Source organism: Nicotiana tabacum, chromosome 20 (assembly GCF_000715075.1).
Source record: "Nicotiana tabacum cultivar K326 chromosome 20, ASM71507v2, whole genome shotgun sequence".
NCBI classification, from domain to species: domain Eukaryota; kingdom Viridiplantae; phylum Streptophyta; class Magnoliopsida; order Solanales; family Solanaceae; genus Nicotiana; species Nicotiana tabacum.
In genome coordinates, this window is record NC_134099.1 from 82536182 (window position 1) to 82557050 (window position 20869).

A 20869-nucleotide genomic window follows, 5' to 3' on the forward strand; every position below is an offset into this window, starting at 1 on the left:
AGGTAAAAAATTCATTTATTCCACCTTTTATTGATTGAATCATTCCCCTTATCTACTTAAATGCCATTTATTATTGTTCATTGAATATTATATGCTATACCACTGCTCTTGATTTTTTAAAGCATTTATCACGTGGTGCCATTACTATCCGCTTAAACACTTATCAATTGTCTTTTCTGATTTATAAGATCTAAGGATATTATTATTAACTAGGATTAATCTTTGTTTATATAAATTTAATTATTTGAACTAGATTTATATTTTTGGTCAAACAGACTCAAAAATTAAGAGTTACTATGGTTAGATTAAGGATTATTTCTCGATGTTATGTGTTTGTATACAACTTGTTGGGATGATTGTTACCTATTTGTATTGTATCGTACTATTACTTTAAATACAATATTTGTTTTGATTGTTACTTAAATTTTATTATATCGTATTGTAGAATCCATCGTTATAACGATAAATAGTGCCACTGATTTTGTGTGGTCACATCATTACCTTATTCTATTTTCTCATCTTGCCCTTACTTATTATTTGATAATTTTATTTTATCTTTTAACCTACATTTTTATCCCACACTTTACTTTTAAAAAAAAATAATATTGTAAGTTTATTCTTCAGATTGTTGATGCATGACATTATGAAATGATGACAAATAATACAATCAATGGGAATGTTATTGTTACATCTCGCGTTTTCGTACGTTAAGAGTTTCGTCTACAGTTAATTGACGTAGACTCAGGGATGAGATCATCTTGACGTTAACATATTTACGCTATTTATAACAAACGATAAATAAGTGTTATGAAGGATAAAGGGGTACACGAATTAAAGAAAACAAGTTTCGTTGAAAATTGCCTATTTGGGATAAAATACGAGTCGAGCAATAATATCCGATATTTATGGACTAGTACCATACAAGGTACCATATGACCATGGTAGTATGATGTATAAAATATATTAAAAATAAGTAGAATTTTAGGTAATTTAAGATAATTCTTAAATATACGGGTAATTGGTTAATTAACGGGTAACGAAACATTACCTAATTACCAAATAAGTGGATAATGACTAATATTTCCCACCCACCCTACGTGCCAACCCACTATCTCTATGTATACATGACTCATACAATTGAGCTTAGGTACTAATTAAGGATAATGGAGATTTAATAAAGACTTGTTACAAGTCTTGATTCCTTCTTGCATTTAGGACAAAAATCAGAAGATAAGAATCATATATTAAGTCTCCATCTTCATTTGGAAAGGAGTAACGTAGTCATTCCCAAAAAGCAAGAAATACATTCTTTCTTGATTTGAAAAATTCAATAACAAAACCTAAGAAAATTCGTTTAGTACCTCAACAAGCAAGAAGTTTGAAGCTGCGTTCAAGAATTTCGATGAAGCAGAAGCTTAATCCGATTTTCGGGGTTCTAAGTTCAATCCACGAAGGTTTTCAAAGGAATATTATATGGAGTTTTCCCTACTCCAAGTATGTTAAGGTTATCCCTTCTTTATTTTGGCATGGTCCAAATTATACAAAAGAAACGAACAAACGCACAATTTCCATAAATTACTCTATTCATAGAAATACTAAGGGTGTCTATATTCTTGATTCCCCATGAGAATTATTATTATCTTCTGTTCATGGGTTTCAGAATAATACGCAGTTGAAAAATATTATCCGGAAGGCATATTGAAATTATTACATATTTTTCATGCATTTCACCCATTTATACATGTGCATTGACCCATGACCAGATGACATTATATATGCGTATATATGTAAATATATGTATATGGGATATGGAAAAAAGTTACGATTTTATATACTCACCACCACCTGATCAGTTGGTATATGTTGATGATGTTGCCCATAGTGGCCGAGACGATATGATGGGATGCCCTCGTTGGCTTGATGATATTATGTACACCCATACCTATGCATGACACGATATTTATACGCACATGCATGACATTATAAATGTTTCAGAATTTACAAAGTTATTCAGAGATAAAGATGTGTTTCATTATTCCATCTTTCATCTATGTCTTTTACATACTAATTTTCATGTCTTACATACTCAGTACATTTTTTGTACTGATGCCCTATTTCACGGGGCCTGCATTTTATGCCGGCAGGTGCAGGTAGGCAAGCTGACGGTCCCCCTTCTTAGGATCCCTGATCAGCGAAAGTTGGCGTGCTCCACTTGATCCGGAGCCGCTTTTGATTTTGGTGCGATACGTTTATATATATATATATATATATATGGGTATGACGTGGCTCAATCTCGTCTTTGTACAGTTATATCTCTATTAGAGGTCTGTAGACATTATGTCTAGTTGGGTTGTATGTGGCCTTGTCGACTTTCAGTTTTAGATGTATAGTTGTCTATAGCAGCCTTGCCGGCTCTCCCACTGTATTCTGCATGTTTACATACATATGCGTTGTTGGTAGGTTTCCTTCATGTATGTTATTTTCGTAATTCAGCGGATGTTATTCAGATTTATATCTTAGACGCATGCTTAGGGGTGTTAGACAGGTAGGACTCAGGCACCCGTCGCGGACCATTGGTTTGGGTCGTGACAAAAGTGGTATCAAAGCAGTTCTGTCCTAGGATTGTCTACAGACCGTGTCTAGTAGAGTCTTGTTTATGGGTATGTTGTGCACCACACTTATGGACAGGAGGCTACAGGACATATAGGATGATATCCTCTCTTTTTATCTCAAATCGTGCGATACAAGAATTCATGTTCCTAACGATATATTATATTTTGCCTTCAAAGAGTACGACCGCCCAGAAGGGAAAGTCTGTTGCTGGTGAGACTACTAGTCGAGCGCCACGAGTTACAAGGGCTCGAGGAGAGTCTCATGGTGAGGTTCCATCTCTGACTTCACATACCCCGCCCTTTCCAGAAGAGCTCCGAGGGGCACCAGCTCCAGCGCCCGCCCCTGTACATTCAGCACCTCAGTCGGATGCACCGGGTCAGGAGATGAGAGAAGTTATTCAGCTATTAACCCGATTAGTAGCCGCGCAGGCTCAACATCAGGAAATAGGTATTGGTTATGCAGATAGGTCCGTCAGTGCGAGGGTTCATGACTTCATTAATTTAGATCCTCCGGTATTCACTGGGGCATATCCGAATGAGGACCCTCAAGTAATTATTGATAGGTTGCAGAGGATGTTACGGGTAATGAAGGACATTGCGACTGAGTCAGTTGAGCTAGCTTCCTATAGACTCCGAGATATTGCAGTTAATTAGTACGAGTCTTGGGAATTGTCCAGGGGTGAGGATGCCCTTCCAACAGTATGACAGGAGTTTACAGAAGCTTTTCTTCGTCATTATCTGCCACCGAAGATTAGACGGGCCAGAGTTGATAGGTTCTTGACCCATCAGCAGGGTAATATGAGTGTTCGGGGGTATAGTCTTCAGTTTGATTCATTGGCTAGATATGCTCCCACTATTGTATCTAAGATGGAGGATCGAGTTCACCGGTTTTGGATGGGATTAGAGCCTCACTTGCTTAATGATTGTATGTCGGTCTCACTTTAGCCAGACATTGATATTTCTCATATTCAGGCATACGCTCAGGGTGTAGAGGAGCATAAACAGAAATAGAGGGCCGATCATGAGCATGATAGGGCCCAGAATAAGAGAGCGAGGTCTTTTGGTCCTTCTGGTGAGTTTCGAGGTGGTCAGAGGCAAAAGTACCCGAGGTTCCATACCAGCCATCGGCTAGCACACCCCTTCAGTTTGGCGGTAAGAGATTTGATCATTCTATATATTCAGGGTCTGGTCAGAATTTCAGGGCCTCAGGTTCTGAGTATAGGGGTGAGTGAAATTAGATGAGGCTATCCTTGCCACGATGTGCTTAATGGGGTAAGCAACATACCGGGCAGTGCCGTATGGGGTTAGGTATTTGTTATACTTGTGGTTATTCGGGCCACGTTATGTGGGATTGTCCGATGAGAGGTGATGCAAGCATAGTTCAGCCGTCGGGATCTGTAGCTGGTTCATCATCATCAGTACGCCCCCTGGGCAAGGTCCCCAAGCACCAGTGAGTCATGGCAGAGGCAGAGGCAGAGCATCTATCTCGAGCAGCCCTCAGAATCACATTTATGTGTTGGCAGGATGACAGGACCAAGGGCCATCGCCTGATGTTGTTACATGTATATTATCAGTCTCCTCATATGATATATATGCACTAATTGACCCAGGTTCCACCTTATCATACGTTACTCCGTTGGTTGCTAGTAAATTTGAAATAAAACCTGAATTGGTTAAACCTTTTGAGGTGTCTACACCTGTTGGGGACTCGGTGATAACTAAGCAAGTATATATGGGTTATATAGTAGTGGTTTATGGTCGATCTACCGTAGCATACTTAATCGAGTTAGATATGGCAGAATTTGATGTTATAATAGGTATAGATTGGTTGGCTTCTTGTCATGCCAACGTTGATTGTAGATCAAAGATAGTCCGATTTCAATTTCCAGGGGAGCTTGTTTTGGAGTGGAAAGGTAATACGGCATTGCCGAGAGAAAGATTCATTTCCTATCTCAAGGCAAGGAAGATGATCAGAAAGGACTGTATTTATCACTTAGTTCGGGTTCAGGATGTGGGAGTGGAGTCACCAACCATTCAGTCCATCCTAGTGGTTAATGAGTTTCCCGATGAACTTTCGGGTCTCCCGCCAGAGCAAGAAATTGAGTTTGATATAGACCTACTACCAGATACTCACCCAATATCTATTCCTCCCTATAGAATGGCCCCCGCAGAGCTTAAAAAGTTGAAAGAACAATTAAAGTACTTGCTTGAAAAAGGCTTTATTAGACCTAGTACATCACCATGGGGAGCACCTGTATTATTTGTGAGGAAGAAAGATGATTCCTTATGGATATGTATTGATTATAGACAGCGGAATAAGGTTACGATCAAGAATAAGTACCCGCTCCCAAAGATTGATGATTTATTTGATTAATTGCAAGGTTCCAAGTATTTTTCAAAAATAGACTTGAATTCTGGGTACCATCAGGTAAGGGTTAAGGATGAAGATATTCCGAAGACAACATTCAGGACTAGATATGGGCACTTTGAGTTTTGTGTTATGTCGTTCGGTTTGACCAATGCCCCAACAGTGTTCATGGACTTGATGAACTGTGTATTCAGGACTTTTTAGATCTGTTAGTAATTATATTTATCGACGATACATTGGTGTATTCTCGTTCAGAGGCTGAACATACAGATCATTTGCGTACTGTGCTCAGAATTCTACAAAAAGGGAAGTTGTATGCAAAATTTTCTAAATGTGAATTCTGGTTAAACTCTATAGCTTTCCTTGGGCATATTTTTTTGGGTGAAGGCATCCAGGTGGATACACAAAAGATTGAGGCAGTAAAGACTTGGCCTAGACCCACAACACCGACGGAGGTTCGTAGCTTTCTCGTTTTGGCAGGTTATTACAGGACATTTGTGGAAGGATTTTCTTTTCTTTCAGCACCTTTAACAAAGTTGACTCAGAAGGGAGCAAAGTTTCAATGAACTGACGCTTGCGCACGGAGTTTCCAGGCCTTAAAGGACAAATTAACTTCAGCACCGGTTCTAACGCTCCCAGAAGGGACCGATGGTTATATGATCTATTGTGACACTTCAGGCGTTGGATTGGGTTGTGTGCTGATGCAACATGGTAAGGTTGTGGCTTATGCTTCTAGACAACTAAGAAAGCACGAGAAAAACTACCTGACCCACAATTTAGAGTTAGCTACGGTGATTTATGCACTAAAGATATGGAGGCACTACTTGTATGGCATTCATGTTGATATCTATACGGATCATAAGAGCCTCCAGTACATCTTCAAGCAAAAGGAATTGAATCTACGTCAAAGGAGATGGTTGGAGTTACTTAAAGACTGATGTTGATATTTTATACCATCCGGGGAAGGCGAACGTAGTAGCTGACGCCGTCAGCCGTAGATCTATGGGTAGCCTATCATATTTATAGCCAGAAAAGAGGAAAATAGCCCATGAGGTTCATCAGCTAGCTAGTCTTGGAGTTCGGTTACTAGACTCAGGTGATATTGGAATTACTATTCAGGATACGACACCATCCTCTTTAGTGACTGAAGTAAAGAAATGCCAGTATGAGGATCCTTTGTTAGTTCATTATAGGGATACCACCATTCAGAAGGAGAAGACACCGTTTAGAATTACAAAATATGGGGTCCACAGATATCGAGGATGATTATGTGTCCCTAATGTTGCAGGGCTACGTCAGCAGGTTATGGCAAAAACTCATTATTCTCGTTATTCTGTCCATCCAGGAGCGACCAAGATGTATCATGATATCAGGGAAGTGTATTGGTGGGATGGAATGAAAAAGGATATAGCAGAATTTGTTGCTCAGTGTCCTAACTGTCAGCAAGTTAAGATTGAGCATAAAAAACACGGTAGATTATTGCAGGCCATGGAGATTCCGACTTGGAAATGGGAAATAATCAATATGGATTTCATCGTGGGCTTACCTCGTACCCAGCGTAAGTTCGATTCAATATGGGCGATTGTTGATAGGCTTACAAAGTCAGCCCATTTTATGCCCGTTAGTACTACATATTCCTCAGAGGATTATGCAAGGCTTTATATATAGGAAATAGTACGACTGCATGGTGTCCCCGTATCTATTATCTCGGATAGAGGAGCTCAATTTATAGCTAACTTCTGGAGGTCCTTCCAAAAAGGACTGGGGACTCAAGTAAGTCTTAGTACAACATTTCATCCCCAGACAAATGGACAGGCTGAGCGTACTATTCAGACACTGGAGGATATGTTACGAGCATGTGTGATGGACTTCAAAGGTAGCTGGGATGACCATTTGCCACTTATTGAGTTCGCATATAATAATAGCTACCATTCTTGTATTCAGATGGCTCCATACAAACCTCTTTACAGACGGAAGTGTAGGTCGCCTATAGGGTGATTTGATGTTGGGGAATCTGGATTACATGGGCTATACCTAGTTCAGCAAGCCATAGAAAAAGTAAAGCTTATCCGGGATCGTCTATTGATAGCTCAGAATCATTAGAAGTCATATTCTGACGTGCGACGTCGAGATTTCGAGTTCAGGGTTGATGATTGGGTATTCTTAAATGTGATGACCCGACCAGTCATCTCATGAGTTACCACTCCATTTTCCCTATCTTTGCTTCTTTATGCTTTGTTTATCCGTTTTATGTGGTATCGGGTTGGTCGGATCGAATCCGGAATAATTTTGGTAAGGTTTGAGACACTTAGTCTCTTTAGAGTGAGTTCAAGTTGGAAAAGTCAATTGGATGTTAGCTTATATGTTAGAGGGCTCGGATGTGTGTTTCGATTGTTCGGTTATCTTCGGGAGGTGATTTGTGACTTAGGAGTGTAATCGGAATGAGTTTTGGAGGTTCGGATCAGATTTAGGCTTGAATTGGCGAAGTTGATATTTTGGCGATTTCCGGTTGATATGCGAGATTTTGATATAGGAGTCGGAATGGAATTCCGAGAGTTGTAGTAGTTCCGTTGTATCATTTGGTATGTGTGTGCAAAATTTAGGTCATTCAAACGTGGTTTGGATGGGTTTTTGATCAAAAGTGGAATTCGAAAGATTTTTTAAAAATTTGGCTTGAATCCGAGGTGTTTTGGTTGATTTGATGTTGTTTGAGGTGTTTTGAAGATTTGAACAAGTTTGGATAAGGTATTGGAATATGTTTGTGCCTTTGATTGAGGCCTCGGGGGCCTCAGGTGAGTTTCGGAGGGTTGAACGGATCATTTTAAGTTAAGAAAAATTGCAGAAAATAGTTTCAGCTATTGCAGGTATTTTGGTCTTCGCGCTCGCGAGTGGACCCTCGCATTCGCGAAGGGTCAGGAAGGGAGGCTTCAGGTTTGGCCTTCGCGTTCGCAAAGGGGAGTTCCGCGTTCGCGAAGGGCTGTATTAGTAAGCATCACGTTCGCGAGAAGCTTGGTCGCGTTCGCGTAGGTTGGTGAAGCTGAGGAATCGCGTTCGCGATGGTGGGGTCGTGTTCGCGAAGAAGATTTTTGGTCAACGGGATTTTTGTGCTTTGCGAACATAAGGCTTTGACCGCGTTCGCGAAGAAGGAATTAAGGCCTGGGCAGAAGGTTTAAAAGGTCATCTTGTCCGCGAATGTGAGGTTGATTTCTTCCATTGTTGGTCGTTTTTGGAGCTTTTTGAAGGGGATTGAAGAGGGATTTAAGGGGAATCACTTGTAGGTAAGATTCTTGGACTTAAAACTCGATTCTAATGTGAATTCCACCTAAATAATCATGGAAATTAAGCCAACAATTGAAGAACTAGGGCTTGAAAATTTAGACCTTTGATTGAGGATTTGAAGGACCATTTGAGGTCGGATTTCAGAACTTTTGACATGTATGAACTCGTGGGGAGATAAGTAATTATTGATGTAAAAATTATCGAATTCCAAGACATGGTCTCAGGGGTCGGGTTTTAGTGATTTCGGGATTTATGTTGTAAATTGATTATTTTTGCTTGGGCTTTGTTCCCTTAGCATATTTTGACGTCGTCATTCTGATTTTTGATAGATTTGACGCGAGTGGAGGCCGATTCGAGGGGCAAAGGCGTCGCGATCTAGAGATTTGATCGGTTCGAGGTGAGTAATGATTGTAAATGATGTTCTGAGGGCATGAAACCCCGGACTTGCACATCGTTGTGCTATATTGAGGTGACATACACGCTTGATGATGAACGTGGGGTCGTGCACTGTTGGGGATTGTGACTTGGTCCATCCCGAATGACTATATACTGCGTATTTGACTGAAATCTATTTGCTATCATCATGATTTGGGCTGATGCCATATTTGGGCCTTGTGCCAACTATTTGAATCCTTCAGGAATTTTACTGGTATTTCCTCACTGTTTTGACTTTGTACTTGAACTCAGTCGTGTTATATTTTACTGTTTTCATACTCAGCCATGTTTACTATGTTTTAACACTTAAATGATCTTTTAAATGATATTTTGGGCTGAGAAACATGTTTTACTATTATCCGAGTGGCTTGTGAGGATTTTTGATTGAGTGAGGCCGAGGGCCTGAGATATGTACACCACGAGGTAGCTTGATTGATATGAGGTCGAAGTCCTAGTGATGATGCCACGAGGTGGCTTGATATTGCGCTTGGGCCGTAAGGGGCCCCTCCAGGAGTCTGTACACCCCCAGTGAGCGCAGGTACCCATTGTGATGTGAGATTGAGCCCAAGGGGCTGGTATTGTTCTATGTGATTGCCCGAGGGGCTGGTACTATTATGAGATGTTACCCAAGGGGCAGATTTGTTGATACTGTGCCCGAGGGGCGAGCCTTTATGTGTTTAATTTTCATAATTGACTGTCAATTACCTGCTTAATTATTGAAAAAAAGCTTTTCACGAAACTGCATTTGAGCTAAAGAATTTTACCTATCTTTCACTGATTTACTGTTTTTAAATGGTTTTACTGCTTCATTATAGAATGCTTTGTGCCTTACGTGATTTCTTGCATTTAGTCCTTATTTACATTTGTTACTCACTGAGTTGGAGTACTCACTTTACTCCCTGTACCCCTGTGTGCAGATTCAGGCTGATCCTGCCAGTGCGAGTTGAGTGCTCCTGGTGGACATTCGGAGTTCACGAGGTAACTGCTTGACGTCCGCAGTCCCGTGTTTCTCTCTCTTTATCATTTCCATTTCTTATCATACATTTGTAATAGTTTGTAAATTTTTCAGACTTGTATTAGATTTTATAGATGCTCATGACTAGTGACACCTCGGTTTTGGGTTGTGTTGGATTGTTCTTCCGCATATTTATGATATTATCTGCTACTTATTATTATTAAACTATGCTTTAGACGATTTTCTTGTTGTTTAACTGTTTAACCTCGAATTGGAAATAGTTGGATGGCCTTGTCTTCACGAGAGGTGCCATCACGACCAGGTCCGGATTTAGGATCATGACATTAAAGGTGTCACGTATGAAGGGTGTGATGAGATTTGGCAAGAAAGTCAAACTTAGCCCACGGTATATTGGGCCTTATAGGATCATTCAGAGAGTGGTCCAAGTAGCTTATGAGTTAGAATTGCCCTCGGAGTTGGAGTCTATCCATCCGGTTTTTCACGTATCTATGCTACGGAAGTGCATTGGCGATCCTACCCCAGTGGTGCCCATAGATGATGTACAAATTATAGAGGACTTATCATACGAGGAAATTTCGGTTGTCATCCTAGATCGACAAATCCACAAGATACGAAATAAGGAGGTAGCCTCCGTGAAAGTACTTTGGAGGAACAACAATGTGGAAGAAATGACTTGGGAGGCCGAGGAAGACATGAAGTCTAGATATCCCTACTTATTTCCTCCTCCAGAAAAGGGTCCGATTGAGACGTCATAACCATAAGGTACGTGTATAAATTCTTGTGTTGGTTATTGTCGTTGGTCATGTGAGGCCATTGTCGTTATTCATAATTATGGCCCTATGTGGCATTCGGTTATTAAGCTTCTATGGGGAGAATTGGTAGTAGTGTTGTTACAAATGCGACCATGCTAAAGTTATATAGATCATGGGAAGTTAAACATTCGAGGACAAATGTTTCTAAGAGGGGAAGGATGTTACATCTCGCATTTTCGTACGTTAAGAGTTTCGTCTGCAGTTAATTGACGTAGATTCAGGGATGAGATCATTATGACATTAACATATTTACGCTATTTATAATAAGCGATAAATAAGTGTTATGAAGGATAAAGGGGTACACGAAATAAAGAAAATGAGTTTCGTTGAAAATTGCCGATTTGGGATAAAATACGGATCGAGCAATAATATCCGATATTTATGGACTAGTACCATACAAGGTACCATATGAACACGGTAGTATGATGTATAAAGTATATTAAAAATAAGTAGAATTTTAGGTAATTTAAGATAATTCTTCATTGTACGGGTAATTGGTTAATTATCGGATAACGAGACATGACCTAATTACCAAATAAGTGGATAATGACTAATATTTCCCACCCCACCCAACGTGGAAGCCCACTATCTCTATGTAGACATGACTCTTACAATTGAGCTTAGGTGGCTAGATAAGGATAATGTGGATTTAATAAAGACTTGTTACAAGTCTTGATTCCATCTTGCATTTTGGAAAAAAATTAGAAGATAAGAATCATATATTAAGTCTCCATCTTCATTTGGAAAGGAGTAACGTAGTCATTCTCAAAAAGCAAGAAATACATTCTTTCTTGATTTGAAAAATTCAATAACAGAACCTAAGAAAATTCGTTTAGTACCTCAACAAGCAAGAAGCTTGAAGTTGCGTTCAAGAATTTCGAAGAAGCAAAAGCTTAATCCGATATTTGGGGTTCTAAGTTCAATCCACGAAGGTTTCCAAAGGAATATTATACGGAGTTTTCCCTACTCCATGTATGTTAAGGCCATCCCCTCTTTCTTTTGGCATGATTCAAATTATACAGAAGAAACGAGTAAACGCACAGTTTCCATAAATTACTCTATTCATAGAAATACTAGGGGTGTCTATATTCTTGATTCCCCATGAGAATTATTATTATCTTCTGTTCATGGGTCTCAGAATAATACGCAGTTGAAAAAGTTTATCCGAAAGGAATATTGAGATTATTACGTATTTTTTATGCATTTCACCTATTTATACATGTGCATTGACCCATGACCAAATGGTATTATATACGCGTATATACGTATATGAGATATGGGAAAAGGTTACGGCGTTATATATGCACCACCACCTGATCAACTAGTATATGTTGATGATGTTGCCCATAGTGGCCGAGACGATATGATGGGATGCCCTCAGTGGCTTTATGATATTATGTACACCCATACCTATGCATGACATGACATTTATACTCACGTGCATGACATTATAAATGTTTCAGAATTTACAAAGTTATTCAGAGATAAATGTGTTTCTTTATTTCATGTTTCATCTATGTCTTTTACGTACTAATTATCATGCCTTACATACTCAGTATATTTTCTGTGTTGACGCCCTATTTCACGGGGCCTGCGTTTCATGCCTGCAGGTGCAGGTAGGCAAGCTGACAGTCCCCCTTCTTAGGATCCTTGATCAGCGAAAGTTGGCGTGCTCCACTTGATCCGGTGCTGCTTTTGATTTTGGTACGATACGTTTGTATATATATATATATGGGTATGATGTGGTTCAGTCCCGTCTTTATACAGTTATGTTTCTATTAGAGGTCTGTAGATAGTATGTCTAGTTGGGTTGTATGTGGCCTTGTCGTCTTTTAGTTTTGGATGTATAGTTGTCTATAGCAGCCTTGCCAGCTCACCTACTGTATTTTGTATGTATTCGTACATATGTCTTGTTGGCAGGTTTCCTTCATGTATGTTATTTTTGTATGTATTCTTAGACGCATGCTTAGGGGTGTTAGACAGGTAGGACTTAGGCACCCGTCGCGACCCATCGGTTTGGGTCGTGACAATTATATTCATTGAAACGATATAGTGGAATACAATACAATATGATACATTATGAAATAATAACATTCATCCAAACAAGATGTCATTACGTTCTATATTTGCCATAAGTCTTTTTTAGTCTAGTTAGAAATTTAAATGTTCGTAGAAACAATTATGAGATTAGGGAGCTTCTAGTTAAAAATTCTAAATTATACATATTAGAAGTCAAACTATTTGGTAAAAGAATTAGATAAACCTGAAATTAAATAAATTTGATAAAGAAGATTCATATAGTCAACTATATATTCTAACTAAGATTGGATCAAATGATTGATTAATTTATTTGAAATATTTACGATTTCATGAGTTCTTTCTATAATAAATTTAGTGTGTCACCTTTTTCTAAGGTATATGTAATGTGTTTTTTCTAATTTTCTTATCATATTTGATTTTTTTATTTTTTGAAAGAAGGACAACATATTTACCATAAGCAATTTTTTTTACGAAAAGAAAAATACAAGACAAAAAAGCTCCTCTTTTCTCTCGGCCTACGATAACAGAATACCATCTCTCTATATAGGCGCACGTCATTGGTTCAACCATCGTATTCCACCGACAATGCACGACAAAAGGCCGGCCACGGAAGATACAGAATACGACGCAGGCTCCAGTTCAATTGGCCAAGGGGACACGAAGGACAGTATACTCAAAGCTCAAGTGGAAATGGCACGATTACGTGTGATGCTAATTACTCCGCCTAATGTTGGGACTTCGAGGGAAAACCCTAACGTGGTGAGTCAAAGTGGAGTGGCTAAAATGCAAACAAGCCCACTCACTGGGAAACCCAATTCTCCAGCGAATTTGGCTGCTAGTCCACAGAAATCTAAGCTTGCAAAGCAGCCGCCACCACCTATGGAAGAGAAGAAGACGTGGGCGAATCTATTGACAGGGAATCAACTAACTTCAAAATGTATCATGCAATTTATTGCCCCGATAATAAAAAATGGTGTTAAAATGGTTCAATTTAACAAAGCTGAGGTCGAAAAGGAAGCTGAAAATTGGAAATATGCACTGATCCTCAACGGGTTAGGGATTCTCCAACTATTGGGGCAATCACCAGATTCCTAAGGAGCTAGTGGACGTTTCAGCATCAACCTCACACATAGTACCATAACGATGGTTATTTTGTGATACAATTCTATATGTGGTGATCAGAATGATGTCTTGATATCCGGACCTCATATGCTGAATAGTAAATCAGTGATTGTCAAACTAATTTCAGTGAGGAGATACCTAAAATAATTCCCCTTTGGGTAACATTTCTTAACTTACCCCTAAGTTGCTGGAGTCCCAACTCTCTGAGCAGGCTAGCTAGTATATTAGAAACTCTTCTATGTGCTGATGAATGCACCTCTCGCAAAGAGAGGATTTCGTTTGCTCGAGTGATTATTGAAATGGACATTACTATCCCATTACCTGAAACTATCAAAGTGTTGGATTTATATGGCAAGACTAGACTAAGAGGTCAAATATGAATGGTGGCCTCAATACTGCCTAGTATGCTGCCAACTTCGACATATATGTCAGGAAAAGCAAGCTAAGCCCCAACCTAAGAAAGCCAAAATTTAGGCAAGGAAAACTAAGCAAGTTTGACAAAGTAAGGATTCCCCAATATCACCAATACCTGAGGTGCCATCAGCTGATGTGGAGGGTGATCCTGAAAATGGAAAAGATGGATAGATGTTATGACCCAAATTTCTCTCCGTAGGATGTCATGATGGCACCGAGTCTTAGGGACTATTTAAGCCTAACATTTACAAAAATAATGACCATATTTAAATAATGACTAACAAATGCAAAATAGAAATTTCTATACAAGATTACAATCCCAAAATCGGTAGTACAAGTCATAAGCTCTACTGAATTTGCTAGAAAACCTATAAATACAACTGTTTCAAAATAGAGATAAAGCAATGCAAGTACAATATCAGAAGGTGACTCTGAAGCCTGTGAACACAACAACATGTTTATCTTGAGTCTCCACAGCAAGATGCGTACAACTAGCTAGCGATCGGCTAACTCCAAAATACCTGTATCTGCACAAAAATATGCAGAAATATAGTACGAGTACACCACAACGGTACTCAATAAGTATCGAGATTAATCTCAGTTGAGTAGCAACGAGGGACAATCAAGATATATACTAGACTAGATAACCTAGACAAGTATAAGTGGAGAACTAACAGAGTACGAAATCTATACAAACTACGCATAATGACAACAATAATACAGTGTTTGCAATAAATAGAAGCAAAAATTAGCAGTGAAACAAAAATAAGTAATAACACAGTAGAGTAAGTTGAACACAGTTTAAATCCGGTGAAAACAAATAAAGGAATGACAAGTAGCAACTCGACAAGAATAACCGCTTTTACAATAGGTTTATCTAATAATCTCCACGAGGTACCAAACCTCAAAATATTCAGAAGTCACGGGTCCCAATTAGTTAACCCTAAACACTTGGCATCTTGTGCCCTCATTACAACAGGTAACTACATGAATGACTCACATGCCAATAGAACCATTCTCACATAGAAGGTAAGTAGATGAGGGTGTGTAGGAATTATCAATAACATCAGGATCCATCTTCTTAAACCGATAGGGGTGATTAACTATGTGTATTCTTGCACAAGTGTTCTATCACAGTTCAAGCCAACTAGTAAGAGTAGAGAGAATAAATGACACGTAAGAACGATTCCCACAATTTGCACAAGTTAAGACTCACACAGGTTAGGCACGCTACTACATAAATATCAACAACAACAATGCCCCCATGCCATCACAAGTCATCACAAATTAATCCCCGACATACCCATCTTGTCTCGCCACGTGCACCATAATAAAGTAAATGCCCGCCTTGTCTCACCGCACTCGCATAGTAATGTTCCCACCTTGCCTCGCCACATGTGCAAATACACAGATATAGCCTACCTTGTCACACCGCATGTGCATCATCAATAGTAACAATAGCACAGCAGAAACCTCGTGCAAACACCCGAACAAATTCTTCCAACAATATCACATGCAAAAAACACAACAACACAATAGAATGGCCTTCACAATAGTTGCCCATATTCCACAACATTTCTTCTAAACAATTTCAATACCACAACCGCGTATAGCCCTCAGCTCAACAAACTGAGTACCATAGCAACAACCACAACAATACACGAGAATACGACAAGTAAATCAACCCAAGATCTTATGAACACAAGAAACAGTAGAACAAGCTCACAAAGAATAAACAAAATAGAGAATATTAGCCTCAATAAGAATAACTCAACAGGGGAGAAATAATACGCAACAAATGATTCCAAAAAAGTACAATTCGGCAACAAGGGAGATAACCTGAGTCAATAATTCCAAATAAGGATGAAACAACTATGATAAAGGATAACTAACTTCACTTAGGGTTGAGCAATTGCGAAAGAGATACAACAAATTCAATAAGTAACAGAAAAGATGATCATAACCTCAATTAAGTATATACAATTACGAAAGAGATAATAATAATTTCAATTAATGATACGCAATTAAGAAATGATAGCATGGCAATTGAAAAGGCACAACATCAGTTAAGCTACACGAGGGTCAAATAGGCAATAAGATTGGAATATGATGCAATTAATTCCAATTAAAATATGTAGAGATGAAACTAGTAAATGGGAAATATAATCTTAACAAAACAACTTCATATCTAAAAAACATAAGAACATAGGAGCCCTAAAAGAGTAACTTTCTACAAATAAGCCCGAGCACGTACTCGTCCCCCTGCAGACACGAACTTCACATGGCACAATTAGCATAAAAGACTCAAATCCTAAGGGGTAGTTTCCCCCACACAAAGTTAGGCAAGATAGTTACCTCAAAGAAGCTAGACCGATACTCTAAATGACCCTCTCAAGTGAAACAACCTACGGACGGCTCAAATCTAGCTAAAATAACTTAAAATCATAAATAACACCCATAAGAAACAATCCCGGATAATAAAGTCTCGATCTTTAATAAAAACTAAAAAGTCAACCCTCGGGCTTGCACCTCAGAACTCGAAAAATTGTCACAAAACCCAAACTCCCAGTCCAATACGATTTCAACCATATCAAAATTATCAAATTCGGATACTAGTTCATCCCTCAAATAATCATTTTATATTTTGAAAGGTTGCTTAAAAAATCCCCAATTTTTCTCAACTCAAAACACTAATTATAAGATAAAAAGTAAGATAGAATCATGAAATATAATAAATTTCGAGTGAAGAATACTTACCCCAATGATTTACTTGAAAAACTCACGAAGAATCGCTCAATATCGAGCTTCATAACTCAAAAAATGATTAAATGGCTAACCCTCAGAATAGAGTACTTTTATATTCTGCCCAGGTATTGTACATCGCGATCGCGAAGAGGAAATGACTAATGTCCAAAATTAATGCTGCGCGATAGCGAGCAAATGAGTGCAATCACGAAAAGGAAAAAATTCTGATGCCAAGGACTGCACTACGCGACGGCATCAGATCACATGCGTCGCAAAGGAGAAGAGGAAATCACCAACTGTTACAGCTGAGCTATGCGAACGCGGACAGCGAGATGTGAATGCGGAGAAGGCTGATGCACACGTACGCAATTGTGGATTGGTACATGCGAACGCGAAGAACAAATATTGCTTCCTCCAAAATTACACTATGCGAACGCGAAGGATTTGACGCGAACGCGATTAAGTAACCAAATACTAGCAAAACAATAGTCCAACAGCATGGAGCCCGTAGCCTATACGAACACACTCGAGCCTTCGGGACCCCGTGAAACATGCCAACAAGTTCCATAACCTAACACAGACTCACTCGAGGTCTCAAATCACATCAAACAATGTTGAAACTACGAATCATACCATGAACTGAACTTATGAACTTTCAATTTTCCAGTTTCTAAAACTCGCACCAAAACCTTTCAAATTAACCCGGAATGATGTCAAAGTTTTCTTGCAAGTCCCAAATGACATAACAGAGCTATTCCGACTCTCAAAATCGGATTCTAACCCTAATATCACCAAAGTCAACTCTTGGTCAAACCTCTCAACCTTCCAAAACTTCAACTTTTCAAACTTTTGCCTAAATGCTTCAAATTACCCTACGAACCTCTAAATCCAAATCCGGATGCACGCCTAAGTCCATAATAACCATATGATGCTGTTGAAATCTTCAAAACACCATTTTGGAGTCATTTTATCAAAGCTAAAACTCCGGTCAACTCTTACCACTTAAGCTTCTAAAATAAGAATCATTCTTCTAAATTGACTCCGAATCATCCGATAACTGCACTCGACTGCACACACAGATTAGAACATATAATATGAAGCTACTCGAGACCTTAAGCCATTGAACTTGATATTAATTCTCAAAATGACTGGCCGGATCATTACAGTAGACAAAAGTGAAAGGAAAAGCAGTTTCAAGGACTCAGGTAGTCAATGAAAGTAGTCAATACCTTGTGGATGTTGATAATGGTTTTACTCCTATAGAGGAATATCAATTCAATAGGTGTTGCAAGTAGACCTAGAAATGGTGGACACAAAATTCAGTTTTAGCCAAGGAGGAAAGTCTCCTGACCCCACATCAACCACTAATGATTATTGCTACATGAAATATTAAGGTGTTTAATAAGATTTTTAAGCACAAGGAGATGAAGAAGGTAATAAATGAAGAGAAAATACTAGTTTTAGTTATTACAGAACATAGAGTTATTAAACAAAATTCCTGAATGATTATAAAAAAGTCTTTCCTACCTGGAGTTGGCATGTAACTATGATACTAATGGGCGAGGAAGGATATGGATAGTATGGGGTCATAGGCAGGTTGATGTTACAGTGCTTTGTACAAGATCTCAGTTCATTCACTGTACTATTAAAAGTGCAGACTATACTATTTAGTTTGAATTCACTGCAATATATGGCCTTCACACAATTATTGATAGGAAGCACCTATGGCAGGATGTGACAAAAATATATCCCAATATTTAAAGCCCATGGCTCATTATGGGAGATTTCAGTGCAGTACTCCAACCGGACAACAGAATGGGAGGAAGTGCAATACAACATGTAAAGGTGAAAGATTTTGAGGAATTCTTAGGGTCAGCTGGTCTAATAGTGATGAAAACAGTGGGAATATTCTATTCCTGGACTAATTCACACATTCACAGCAGAATTGATAGAGACCTGGTCAGTCCTACTTGGATGTCTCTATGGCCCCAAATTGCAGATGAAGCTAAAGACCCTTATTTTTTTGACTGTTCCATGCTTTGCATTACATTCAGCAGGAGCCCAAGAAAGATGGCAAGGCCTTTTAGGTTCTTTAATCACTTGACTGCTCATACAGAACTTCTTAATATTGTCTCTACTATGTGGAATTGGACTGTGCAAAGGGAGTATATGGAACAAGTCTGGCACCAGCTCAAACTAATGAATGAAGGGATAAAAGCTTTAAAACGAGCATGTGTTCTGTAAAGTCAAGTAGAAGATACAAAATACTAGACAAGATTTATATGATATTCAAGAGAAGCTATAACCGGTTACAATGATCCAAAGTTATATGATACAGAGAAAGAGCTTAACTCAACTTAGAGAAATGGATCCTAGTAGAGGAAAGTATTCTAAGACAACAATCTAGAGTTCATTGGCTGAGGCTAGGGGACACCAACTTATATTTTTCCATGTCTGTCTAAAAAATAGGATTGCCCAGAATCATATTAACAGGCTGACCACTACTAGTGGAGATGTAGTACACATTGACAGGGCAGTTGAAGCAGAGATCATTGGATTTTACAAGGGACTGCTAGGCACTTATGCTACACAACTACCTGCAATTATACCTAGTATTCTAGTTGGTAGCCCTATTCTGGATAACAAACAAAAACTATCCCTTATAGCTCCAGTCACAAGAGAAGAAATCTACCTAGACTTGAAAGATATATCTGATCTAAAGACCCCAGGATATGATCGTTTCAATGCCTGCTTCTTTAAGAAATTATGGCCTATTATTAGAGATGATGTTTCAGATGTTGTGATCTAGTTTTTTTAGACCACATGGATATATAAGGCTATCAACTGCACCAGTATAACCTTGATTCCTAAGGTACTATCTCCCTCTACTATTAAGGAATTTAGGCCCATATCTTGCTGCACTATATTATACAAACTGATCTCTGAGGTTATTATTGTGAGCACGTGATTTTTGCCCTAAATATGATTATTCCCAAAATCCCAAATAAAATAATTTTCCTTTATTTTTACAATTTTCGTGCATTTTGGTGTCATTTTCTGATAATTGTTGCATTCCATTTGCGCATGTTAATTCTATAAAGTACAAAAATATGCATTTTTGCGTTTAAGTTTTAGTATCAATTAAGGGTTAATTGTTTTAAAAAACAAAACATGAAAATCACAAAAAAACAAATTAGTTCACTTTTGCATTTTAGTGATTTTTATTGTGAATTTGTCATGAAATAGCTTTTGAACAATTTTAGTAATTAATTAGTCTTTGTTTTGAAATAACTAGGATTTCATGTTAGTTTTACATTTCCATAAAAATTAGAAAAAAATTATAAAAATTGTAAAAGTGAGAAAAGAAAATAAAAAGGAAATAAGAATAGAAATTGGGTCTTAATAAAAGACCCAAATTTGGGCCAAATCAGAAGAATTGTTCAGGCCCAAATGTCTCAACTCGTTGCAAACTAGTCCAGCCCAAATCCTTATCCGGTCCGACCCCTCTTCTAAACGAAACGATGCCGTTTCGTTATCTTTGAATCAGGACCGCTGGATCTCATCAATCCAACGGTCCGGAACTAACGAGGTTCCAGATTTAAAAAGGTCCGAAAGGCCACCCCAAACCCTCGTCTCCCTCACCCCACCCCTCCTCTCAAACCCTAATCCGCGCTGCCCCTAAATCCCTCACCGGCGGTGAATACAACCTACGCCGTTCACCCCTAGATTAACACCACAGATCCCCCATGAACCCCTCTTTCCACTCCCGTTATTAGTTTTCCTCGAATGTTGCCGGAGCTCGTCGAATCTTAGTTTGAAGCTTTCCGGCCAAGTGGCAAGTTCATCCAAACCAGCCCAAAATCAAACCACACAATCCCTGGCCTTCCCTCAACACTAATCCATGTTTATTTTTCTTCAAATCACTGTGAAACGGCTCGAGTCTTAGATCTAAGAATTTCTGGCCAAAACCTTAAACCAAATCTTTGTGATTTCGAACCGTAGTATCCTTAACCATGTGTTCTCTGGTAAGAACACATGGTTAGGGATGTTACGCGTCAAAAATCTG

General features: G+C 38.8%; 1 protein-coding gene across 1 annotated transcript; it reads left to right on the plus strand.

The window, feature by feature from the left end:
• Nucleotides 1-18579: 18579 nt before the first annotated feature.
• Nucleotides 18580-19612, plus strand: LOC142174436 (uncharacterized). Its single transcript, XM_075240229.1, has 2 exons — nt 18580-19043; nt 19273-19612. Exons 1-2 carry the CDS (start codon nt 18580-18582, stop codon nt 19610-19612), a joined length of 804 nt encoding a protein of 267 aa, XP_075096330.1.
• Nucleotides 19613-20869: the final 1257 nt, after the last annotated feature.